This window comes from Columba livia, chromosome 8 (genome assembly GCF_036013475.1).
Source record: "Columba livia isolate bColLiv1 breed racing homer chromosome 8, bColLiv1.pat.W.v2, whole genome shotgun sequence".
Taxonomy (NCBI): Eukaryota; Metazoa; Chordata; class Aves; order Columbiformes; family Columbidae; genus Columba; species Columba livia.
The window spans coordinates 6,901,636-6,914,172 of record NC_088609.1 but is presented as its reverse complement, the minus strand read 5'-3'; the positions used below and the strand labels follow the sequence as shown (position 1 = coordinate 6,914,172).

General features: G+C 41.7%; 1 protein-coding gene across 19 annotated transcripts in view; it reads right to left on the bottom strand.

The window, feature by feature from the left end:
* The window catches only part of RASAL2 (RAS protein activator like 2), a 180,923-nt gene that overhangs the window by 52,748 nt on the left and 115,638 nt on the right, over nt 1-12,537 (bottom strand). For 17 of the 19 annotated variants that reach the window (XM_065071715.1, XM_065071716.1, XM_065071718.1 and 14 more), the window contains one exon: nt 12-118. In XM_065071715.1, the coding sequence (XP_064927787.1) occupies nt 12-118 (107 nt within the window). Of the gene's footprint in view, nt 1-11; nt 119-863; nt 1,159-9,878; nt 10,568-12,537 lie in introns of those variants that run through there. The other 2 variants (XM_065071721.1, XM_065071723.1) reach the window with 2 other exon arrangements.

Below are 12,537 nucleotides of genomic sequence, written 5' to 3'. Positions count from 1 at the left end.
GGCACACTTACTGGCACTTTGAAAGGAGAAGTATTCGAAGCATCCATGGAGTTGGTTTTCTCAGAGGTGCTGGTCCCGGAGATGCTCCGTCTGCGAGGAGATCTCTCTGCTGGGACCTCTAAGGAAGAGAAGAAAAAGAAGGTGAATGGGCGCCGGGGGGTGGAGAATAGTCAGGTTATATGCTCTATAGGACAGACGCCTCAGCAAAGTTTCAAGTGCATTATTAAACTGCTGAATTACACTCACCTTTTTTTCTATATTTTATTTAATTACTAAATTACAACAGCATTTCCACTGACATAGATTCAAGGTTGTGAATCTGACCTGATTGTAGGAAATAGGCAATTAAAAAACACTGGTAAGGATCAAAACCCAAACACATTTAGTATTCTGTTTGTGAAATAGCATCCAGATTATTTTTTTTTCATAAGCAATGCAGTAACTAACCGATAACTAAAATGAAGACACACGGAAGCTCAATTTTAGTCACAGCTGAACACAATTTGACAAAGGTCAAAGTTCGGTCTTATACGATCACATTACTTGCTCAAACCATGCAACCAGCAGAAAACTCGTAACAGCCCGGGTAATACGACATTTATATCTCTGCAGATAAAAAAATAGGTCAACTTCTCCTCATTCTGGCAATATGACCTTACTAAGATATGACTTTGGCATCTTAAATCCACGCAGGCTGATCTGATAAGCACAAATATTCATAAAAGATGCACTTGTATCTTTTTCTAGCATAAACACTAGAGAAAGTATACACACTATTCAAAATCTCTGTACAAACACACATATACCATACATACATGAATTTTTATACATAGCTAGATACAGATACATAAACACACAGATACCTTTATCACAACTGCTGCCCATCTCCAGCTCAATTGCCAGACTTAAAGGAATCCAGCTTCACAAAACACCCCCCAACACGGGGACGGAAGAAAAAAAAAGAAGGAAAAAAAAAAATCACTTCCTAGCAGAAAGTCCATTGTTATCTTCTGAACCTTAAAGAAAAGGAGTAAGCCGTGACTCCAGACAGTGACATTTTGACTCCTGCCGTTTTCCTTTCAAGAGACAGATGAAGCTTAAAGTTCCATTTCTGGCCGGCTGGCCCTGGGGATCCGTGCTACTTCACTGGAGAGAACGCCGGGTCTCTGCGATCCCCCTCCCTTCCCACCGCTTGCAGGGAGCGAGCGAGCAAGTGAAAAAGAAGCACAGAGGACTGCAGCTATTCAATCAATCGCTCCGACTGCACATCCTCATTAGTTACTTTCAGGCTATTAACAGACGCCCAACTGCCGGCTTCCCTCCGCTACAGAAAATTTCACTGTATATCCTGATTCACGGCAGCAAAAAAAGGTTTAGAGAGACAGCCAGCCAGCTGGTGCCACGAGAGCCGTATTTTCCTCAAAATAACCGAAGAAAAAAAATGAGAAAAGCCTTCTTCAGGGATAACATTACTTGTGATGTCTTTGCATACCGGGTTTTGATTTCACCAGAGTTACCATGCGTATCTCCCATGGATGCTTGAAGAACGACAAAATGGAGCATACTGAACGAGAGGCTAAGAAATCTGGACCCTGCAGTGTTAGTGTCTCTCACTGTAGATATTTATCTTTTAAAAAAACAGACCGGTAATGCTCAGCCTCTCAATCTGCTCATAACCATCGATGGGGAAAGAACTGCTAAGAGGGAGAACAGCCTCCTAAACCAGGCAAACAAAGTCTAACACACAGTGTAGGTACCACTGGAAAACGGGGAGGGCACAGCCGCTCGCTGAGACCGTGAGGACGATGCACAAGCCCTGACCAGGTAAATCACGGTCTGTCAAAGCCGATAACAACCGCGATCGAGCAATACCACTTTCGGGGACATTTCTCCTTCGGGTGACGAGCGGCATCGGGCACTTTCTCTTACAGCTGAGGAGGCATCGCCTGTTCCAGCGCTGGAGGGTAAGTCGCTGTCAGGGCACCTTTAGAGAACAAAGCGTTTGGAGCAGGGCCAGCGCTAGACCAAGGGTTTTGAAGAACGGTCAGTCGCACCGTCTCGGGAGCCTTTGCAGAGGTTGCTAGTTTTATCGGAGGGTTTATACTGCCAGCCTCCTCCACTTGCCTCTATGAAGGGAAACTTTTCGGCAGCACCCGTAAGTACTGCTTTCCCGAAGAGAACTGTGTTACGTAGGGTTTGAATGATTGCTTCTGCTGTTCTCACTGTAAACGTAATGAAAGCAAAGGGGAGCGATATATGCACTTGGAACTGGGGACTAAATCGAGCACCTTTTATTTTACATCAAATAGTAATGTGTAATGTAATAGGTTTGGCTTTCTCCACTTCTCACACACGAGAAATCACATCAAAGCTGCACTGGTAATTTAACACACTCTGTTAACTTTGCTGAGTCATAAATGAAAACAGGAACCTGAACTCCCCACTATTTTCAACAATAGGTTCTGCAGGAGGGTCAGTTTATGAAAAAGTTTAACTTCAAGCCAAATGGAGTTGAAAAGCTACGACAAGGACCGTGCCTGGTTCTCCTTGCCTTCCCTCTTCCCCCCACATCCACCCCGCGGCAATTCAAGTTCTCTCCAAATAAAACACTTGAGATTCCATCGGTAAAACAAGTTTCTTCTGTTCTCAGACCATCACAGAACGGGGAAGGGAAAATGAAATATTCACAAGGTGCCTGCAATGAGTTCAAAATAAAACTACCTTTCCCTCTCTTCTCCTTCCAAAAGACAAGAGCAAAAAAACAGCGTAGTCCTCAGAAAAATAAGACCTAGATACAGCAAAATTGTTGAGATGTGTTAACTGGAAATCATATGTAAAGCAACCTGCCACAATGCCCGTAGAACAGTATTTTTGCTGAGTTGTGTAAAAAGAAAAACAAAAAACAACAAAAACCTATCCTGTCACCACCAGGCAAAAAAATTAGACAGTTCCTTCCCCTGTTCCTCCAGTAATGCCAGAGGCTACTCTTGCATAATCTTCACCTGCTGTAAAAATCAATGCACCTCTCGTCAGCTTAGTATTAAATTACAACTGCTTTCTGCACTGCTCACTCTCAGGGACCAAGACTACGGATAAATCACCTTGTTTCTATGGATAAACAATCTGAAACCCTTTCCATGCACTAGCAATTTCTGGGAAGAAAAAAGGTAGACAAATCTTCCCCTTTTCAACCTTAAAATATCTATCAGACAAATGAGTTGTAAACGTCCTTATGGGACGCTTTTAATTTCTCACCTCATATATCGGTGATATGCAGTAATATTTACGTTAATAAATATTTATGCAAATAAATGTTTACATACTACATAGAAACAGTTGCAAAGCAGCTGAGCCAATTACACAGCAATGGTGGATGCCTCTGAAGAGGGACCTGCCCAAGGATACAATGAGGGTTGGTCTCTTCTCACATCTTCACATTGCGCCACTCTCTACCCTCTGCAACACCAAAGCTTGTTCTGTTGGCCAGAAGGCAGGTTTGTGTAACCCAGGAGACACTTACTACTCCTTTAAAGGCAACCGTTGTAGCCTCAATGACCTCCGGTCAGGATGTGGCTCTTGGACTCAGTCTTAATTTCCTAATGCTGGGTGCTCCTGCCACTTGAAATTGAAACCTTGCTGTTGTGGGAATTTGTATTGGACTGTGAAAAGCTGTGGTTTTTTTTCAGGGTGGGAGAAGTAGAAATTCAACAAACCTTCCAGCTTTGTAGGACAGGGCTTGCTACTCTATCTCCATTTTTGTGAATTAGAAAAGGATTGGAAAAGGGCAGGAAGAACACTCAGGAACAAAGAAACTCCTCAGGGGTTAGAGTGAAAGGAATTAGGTTACTGAAATTGCAAATAAGGTCACGGAAACAAAGATTACAGGGATGTCTGTGATTTTTTGCAAAAGGAAAGGCAGCGGAACTCCTGCACGGTCTCAGCGGGACTCATGTCAAGACTGCGGCACCTTCCACCCAGGGCTTGTGTCCTCCTGGGACTGGCAAGAACATCTCCAGATACGAGTTCCTGCTCAGTGAGTCCAGCAGGTGACTCTAAGGTGGTCCCAAAGACCTACCTGGAGATGCAAAAAGGAGGTAAGAGCACCCTGGCAAGCACAGCTCTGCTCTGTTGTTACTCATAATGGTTGGCACTGGTGTCTGTCACAGCAAACAACAGATCAGATCACCTGCTTCGGGCTGGCAGGTCCTATATTTCTGTGATACAGTTCTCAGCATGGTCACGTTCTCACCTGGTCACACCAGGCTTTTATTCATTGTGACTTTCAACAGTTCGCAACAATAAATCAATCAAAAGTCACAATAATCAATCAAAATCACGGTTCTATCAGTTGCGACTTTCAGCAGTTCATAATAACAGGTGGCTTAGCGCTGACCTATTATCTGCTACAACACCCTTGGCTCTGATGCGCAAGAAAGATTTGGGTTTGTGAAAGGCTACATTTACCATCCACTGGAAAACGCTGTGCTACTGAAAAAAAACAATTAATGTTTCTTTTCCAAGACATAGAGTCTGTTCAACACCACCACCACCCACCAACCAACCACAACAAAAAATCCATCCTCAAATTCATTCTCCAAACATATTTGGTATCTTTGTGATGCCTTTCCTAGGAAGTGGGCTGATTTCTGGTGTATATTATCTACTGGTTAGGAAAGTAAAAGAAAGATAGAATCAGATTCCAGGGACTGGGACCTTCCTTTGTTTTGTCTGCACACATCCTGATATGATGGCACCTTGGTCTGTGACCAGAGGGGACAGAGGATATGATTCATAAAAAGAATCAATTGCTTCCCCCTCTCACATCCAGTTTAATTACAGGTATTTGAAAAATACAGCTCAAACCCACCCATTACCTCTCCAGAACCGAGCACTCCCAACAACTGCCTCGCAGGTGCACTTGTATTAAAATGTACCCAGCTGAAACAAAACCGAACCCCACCCAGATATTTCCACCCCCTTTACGTAGCTACCGTGGCACTCACCATGAGAAAATGGTAATTGCTACTGGTCAGATCATTAGCTGAACAATCAAACAATCCTGCAATTACCCTTCTGGCTGAAGGAAGGATCAATAAGCTGCACATATTATGCCTCTTTATTTTTTCTTTTTAAGCAAAATTTGTTGCTTTAAATGTGGTAGCACTCATGCAGTAATGGTTACCACAGTGGACAAATAATTTAAATATTTACCCATTTTCGAAATTCATCTCCCCCGACAGGTTATTTTACATTTCAAATCTGGCAATGCCTTGAGGCCTCCTACCAGGATGCGGCACGGCTGGACCAAGTACAGAACAGGCACCATTTCTGCCCCAAATTGTTCACAGTCTTAACTGGAAAGAAGGTTCTATTAGAGTGTGATAGACCCTACATGGGAAGCAGGAGGGAATAAGTACATTAAGAAAATAATGCAAATTAATGAAGTTCATCTTTATGGGCCTCTGAGTCATTATTTGGTTTTAAAATAAACTTATACTTAAAAAATTATTCCCAGATATGCTATAGAATAATATCTTGAGGAAGGTTTTTGGAAAAAGAAGTCTTTGTCATTGAAGATTTGTAAGAACGGGATAGATGAGTATATCTCAAGGAGGACGGGCAGAAGAGACTCTACTGGGGATGTGGCACTGGACTAGGAAGGATGGAAGGATTTCAAGGGCTCCTTCAGTACTGTTTTCTACTCTGTCAAAAGGGCAATTAGTCTAACAGATTAACTACAAAAGCAATACAGAATAAAAACCTGCAGCACTTGACTTCTTGTGGCTGAGGATTTCTTTTTCAAACACACTTAGGAAATAATGGGCTCAAATCTACGCTTGGAAGAGTTGGAGCACTTGCTGTTGGCAGGTGGTTTTTGCAGATTTTAGTCATAGATGCAACCACCATTTGAGTGGTTTACTACAGAGACTGAGATTCAATATTTGTTTCACAGACAACAGGAACTACAGAGCTTGTTTCTTTACAAAGACAAAACACTAAATCTTTAAGCTTGCAGGGCAAGAAAACAAGCCAAACCAGAGATGCTGCCTTTCCCCTCCGCTACATTTTTATTAACTATCTCCATTGCAAGTCACTGATCACCTACCACGAGGAATAAATAACGAAGGTGCTTGTTTGACTCTGATTGTTTGGTCTCCTCCTATATGCATATATTAAAAAAATATATATTAAAAAAAACAACCCCCCAACATACACATATATATTTAATTTTAAAAATACTGTTTTATATGCATGAGTGAATGTTCAATCAAGAGAGAAAATTCAGCTGGGCTACTAATTCAAATACTTTCATTCTAAATAAACTACAGTGCTGAGTCTATTAAGAAGGGAGTATCTAATTCATTTTTAGAGCCTTTTTAAAAATAAATGAGCATTTCAACAAGTACAAAAATTCAACATGCTCCAGGGCAGTTTATGATATATCAGTACAGCATATACATTAACATCAAGGCATTCACAGCTTCGCTAAGACAGCAGAGACTATTTTTGTCTCATTGTCTCTTTAGGGTTGTTTCAGAGCGCTCATGTGATAGCGCTAATGAGAAAGAGAACTTGTTGGGTGCAGTCAGTATTTACTTATGGTTTCTTCTCCCTGGTGAAAATACAGACCAGCTGACTAAATTAGAGACAGTAACAAAACGCAGAAAGATAGAAAGCATTAGGAGATATATACAAAGGAAAAAGAATAAGAAATGGCTGAAAAGCATCTTTCATATGAGTATTAGCGAATGAAATAGGAATCCTCATATAAAAATAAATACAAATGTTAATGTTGTGTCTTGGAGAAAGCATTCTCTCATTTTGCTCACTTGTGGAGAATTCAGACTTGGGGCCAATTCACAGACTGTCATAAAAATTTAATTAAATGCCTATGTAAGAAGCTCAGGGTAAAAGCAAACACAAAACCCCTGATCTGTTTTAAGTCCTAAAGTCCAAGTTTGTGTTCTGACTAAAATACATTATGCAAATTCTACATCATATAACTTAAAGGAGAAAAATTAAATTTGCAGTGATTGCTTTTCCACATTTATCAACACAACTAGGCAGGGGTGCAAAAGCCACAAGAAGATACATCAGAGAGAACACAACCAAGTCACAGTATGCTCAAGTTCACAAAGGCTACCAAACCTGGAAAGGAAAATACAAAGGAAACTCTGCAGAGCTCACTGGCTATAGAACTCCATCATCAAACAACAGCTGGATACCAGTCATGATCAAAAACCTCCCAGTCCATTAGCAGGGATTTTAGAAGATGATACTGTGCTTTACCAGGGACTGAGTCCATAAGACAAGTCTTGCAAGATGCTCCAGGTAAATAGAAAAGATCTTTATTTTACAGTCAAGTAATTCCATCGGTGTTAGACACTTGCATCATGCTGGCATATAAAAAAAGTTTAATTGAATTAGCACCCAGTTCAGAAGGTGCACAGCAAACAACCTAAATGACAGTTTAAGTCACTTAAAAGCCATTTAAGTTATTGATTCCTAAAGGACTTTGCAGTCTGAAAGACAAGTCCTAAAATGCAAAGCAGATGAATACAAAGAGAAGGCTGGAAAAAAGGGCAAGAATATCAAAGAAGATAATTTTGGCCTCCAAGTACCAAATGTCATTATTTCTTTTTGCAGAATGTTCTAAGGAAACTACACGTGGCATTTAGTGAGTACAACATCAGCTGCCATTAGACTGATGCATTCGCTTTGAGGTAGAGGAATGAATCCTCCAGCTCTGCAAACATGAGTCAGAAATGAAAACAGATGCACGTCCCCAAACCATTCAACATCTCCTCTGCATGATGTGCGTGGCCATACAAAATTTGGAATAGTTGCCCCTTTTTAACTTCCTCATGCATCAGCCTCTAAAATCTCCCTTAATGGCTGACTCTACACGCACAGCAATACAAATTGCCTGGACAACTGTGCCAACACAAAAGCAGACACGAGGAGTTACTGCACATGACCTGGAGATGCTGATGTCCTCGTTAGCTCCTAATGATCTTGGACTGCCCCTGCTAATTCAAATTACCTTGTGTTTGCTGCAGAGAGATTGCACACAGACAATTAGTGCAGATCAGCTGATGCATGATAACTTGGTCCCACAATGTAATTTGTTTAGAGGCTTATGACTTAGACATGCATTAGCATGATATCAATATTTATTATCCCCATTATTAAACAACAGCCTTGAGCCACGGCTTTCAAACCCCATCTTTTTGCTCTCCGTGAAAGGGCTGTGAATCGAGGCGTTCTCGAAAAAGCCAATGTTTGTTCTAGATACTGGGATATTCTCACAAGTGAGTAGCTCTTGGAGGCACCAAAGCTCAACAGCTCTTGTCATTCCACTCCATAGGCCAGGGGGCTGCTCTGGGCTCCAGCACCTCTTGCTCACTATGGCAGGATTCTGCCCCTGAGCAACAAAAAGATAATTCAATTAAAAATACGTACTTGGAGGCAAAAAATGCTCCCTGAAATAGCTCAGGTTAGCGACACCCTTCAGACTCCAGGCTGAATAAACTTCCTGGTGTGTCTGCGGTGAGATTTAGGAGAGGGTCTCCTGATGTGGAACAAAATGTGGATGTAGGCATATGTGTAAGGGGGAAAAACGGCGGACTCTTGAGTAGCACCAGCGCCCAGCCCATGCACAGTCCTGTCCCTGTTCACACCTATTGTGACGTTCCCAAAGAAGGCCACAGCACACAGCAAATCAAAATAGGCTCTGCGGGAGTCCCGTTCTTTCCTCCCACATTCTGTGCTGTTCTGGACCTGCTAAGTAAGAAAACTGCCTACAATAGAGAGACCAGTGGAAACTCTACCAAAAAGAACACACACACACCAGGTACCTGCCCTTGGTTTGGATGGAGGACAACAAAACTGAGGAAAAATAACATCTGGATTGGCTGGCACCTGCTTGACTGGCAGACAAAGAGCCATAATGGTGAGTACTGTATTTTGAGGGGAAAAATATAAATATATTATAGCAGATATTATAACAAACATTATTTTAAATAGTCCATAGAATGGAAAAGGGGCACACATATCAAGAAGCCCGTCTGAGCAACTCAGTACCTAGAAATTATCAAAATAGAAAGAAAAGCTGCATCCTGAGAACAACAGAAACCATTAAGGAGAGAGATGGAATGATTTGTGTGGAGATGGAATTGAAAGAACAAAACCAAATAACAACAGTTTGACATGGCAACAGCTCTAAGGGAAAGACAAAACAATAACCAGCTTCTATGTGTGAATTCTGTTTAAAACATTTTCAACCTTTTACTAGTATTTACACTGGACTCTAAATAAAAGAATAGTTTCAATTTTCTACCTGAACGCCCTTAAACTAATGTGTAAGTATCTAGAAACAAAGCACAGCGTTGTTCAATTGTGCTTCCTTTCAGGGAAGTATCTCATCCCTTGGCTGACGTTTTTATTCTAAATGCATCTAAACATTCCTCTTCATAACAATTTTCAGCAGTCTCCTCTGATTTATCTCACAACCATCACACAGCTGAGAAAGTGAAGTTGTAGACAAGCTGACAGAAAGGAGTGGAAGCAAACTGAACGCAGTGATCAGCTGGTCAAACGGCACAGAGAAGAAAAACAAGACCAGTAAGGAACATTTAGTTCAGAAACTATTTTCTGTATGGCACATGCCCATTTATAACTTGAACTCTGCCCAGTTTGTTTGCAACTCTTTCAAACAGATTGTAACCAAGTTTAATTAACAATTGCATACCACTTAAAAGCTTTTAAAAAAAAATAAGGTCAGGTAACTGAAGGACTGAAGAAATTAAGCACCAGTGAAAGTAGTAAAGGCTTCCCAGTAAAGTAGTATTAAAAAAATAGTTAGCACCCTACCGTACCAAGAAACGAGAGAAGGCTTTTCTCATCTTCTGTGCTGCTATCCAGCCACTCGGCCACATCACCAGGAGAAAGAAGACTCATTCTCCAGCCAGAAAACTTTTCCATACAGAACACAGTAAGTGAACGAAGCAGGGTAGGAAGGGTGGGGAGAAGCTGATGCTCTTGGGATTCCAGTACTCCAGTTATTGTCTACACTGCCAACAGGAGAGCGTGATCCTGCCCTGTTCTCTCAACCCCTCACCTGGCAGCCCATTCTGACCAAGCAGGCATGGGTGGGAGCGGTAAGGGGGATCTGTACTTCTTGTCCCTTTGTGTCAGGTTGCAGTCCAAGCAGAAACAAGAGAGCAGGCAAAAAAAGGGGAGCGGGGGAAACAGAGCTTTTCAAATCCAAGAGAGGTAGCAGGTTATGACAGGATCAGTTTAAATAAAAAGAAGAAGTAGGTCTCAGTGCCGAAGAAGAAGCTCAAATAAGTCAGCACAACAGCTCATCAGCTAAGTGTAATATATCCTATCATTCCTTACAGTGTTGGATTTGTTTGAAGGCTCAGGTATAATGCTTTATGCTGAAAAAAAAAAGAGCAGGCTTCAAGGCAATTTAAACACCCTCACCATTACTGAAGAGCCTGCATTCCCCTGTTTACAAGCCCCTTCCTGCTCCAGCTATTATAACAGCATCCCAGCCTTTCTTACAGTGAATTTGTTCATGCAATGGCAGGTTGATCAATCTGTGAATAGGAAGCTCCCACCCCTCCCTCTCCCCTCCTCCTGCATGGCGGCGGCATTGATCGGCAATAATGGAATCTGCTCCCGACTGCCAACAGCAACATTAGCAAGGGAGAAGGGAGCTGCTCCTCTTCCTCGGCGCGAAGCAGCGGTCGCAGCCCCACTGGGCTTCAGCCTCCACTGCAAGAGGGTAGATGAGAAAGAGGTAAGGAGGGAGAGCAGCGTTCCTGGGGGTTCAAAGAAGTCATCAAGGCTAACGGTTGGTTATTTATTTAACGACAACAACAACAGGAAAGATAAATGGGAAATAATTCTGCTCTGTCTAGACAGCGAGCTTGCTCTGCGCAGCTTTGCAATGAGGACTTGTCATTGGGACTTTATGAAGGGTCACATTTAATTGTGCAGGATTTATAGCATATGATTTATTCCACACAAAAGAGCATTTTGCAGGTTTACACACGCACGAGCTGAGACGAATCCTGGTAAGTGAGGGACTCCTGGGCCCCACAAATCAAAATTGCCTTTGTCCTCAGGGGATGGAGCTGATGCTCTGATCAAACTGCACTCTTTAAAGAGACAGCCGCCTTTTGTTCACCATTTTCTGAACCTGTCTTTATTTTAAATAATTTATACAGTTGCCAGTCCCTATTACAAACCGGGACGCTTGCTGACCACTGACTAAAACCCAGGCCAAACCAGCAACAACAAAAAGCCATTCGATCAGCAAAGCGAAGAATTAGATACCAACCAACAAATGAAGAAATAAACCAGCTATCAGGTCCCAGCAGGGAAGAAAATTCCAATTACTGAGACAAACTGTAGCAAGTATTGTTTGTGCAGGGCAGATTTTTTCATAAAACACCTGCCAAGCAGGTGATACGGAATTCACAGTTACTGAGGGAACACGGGGCAGACGGTTCAGGAGTGAGGAGGCACCACAGCAGCATGGGCAGTCCTGGTCACACTCAAAAAGTACGTGTCTCCACCCCCAGTATGAACAGATGGATTAAAAATAAAACAAACCAGAAACATCTCCTACATTATATAAAACCCAACAATAGAAAGGCATCGGATACATTTCCCATCTACGCAAAAAATAGCTCTTTTTTTTTTTTGACAAAATGAGCTTTTCCAACAAATCTTACTCTGTGTGTAGGAGGATCACATTTTGTCCAACTTGTACAAGTAGATTCTTCTTTAAGACTCTGCAAACTGATGACGTAAATCTACTTGCAATAGAATGGAATTTAAGAAAAAATTAGAGAGGATTAGATCGCTATTTTCTTCTATCTGGTTGGCCAATATGGAACAAAATTTCCACCTCCTTCCTTTTAGTTTTCTATGAAACAAACACTGTGCCCAACAACCACCTGCCTGTCCTTCCATTAAAAACTGGTTTAATTTGCAATATTAACTATCAACTCCATAAATAATAGGTCCTAGAGAAAACAAAGTTAGGAGTATTGATTTCCCATGAATGCTTACCCATTTTGCATCCTTTCTAGGAGTGCAGATGCTGTTTTCCTCCCTAGCTGCCTCATCTCATATCATAATTTAGCTTTATTCATCCTTTTCAATGCTTGTGATAACAGGGGAAGTATATCACATATCAAATATGAAACTGGTTTACTGGAGTATTTTAAAATATGGGAACATTACAAATTTTGTCAAAAATGAAGTTAGAGCTGCCAAAGACTTCAGCCAGGAGGATGTAACCAGGAACTGAAAGGGCATTGAAGTGTTTCATATGCAGACCTCTCCTGCACATTAATATTCCCGGGGCAACATGCAGAGGGGAAAAAAAATGCATAAAAAGGAGATAAATAGTAGGGGAGTATTTATGTATTTTAACAGGACACAGTATCATGCAGGAGCAATGGTCTGTCGGAAGGTGGAGATACGCCTCAGAACAAAAGCATCAATTGAAAAGTTCTT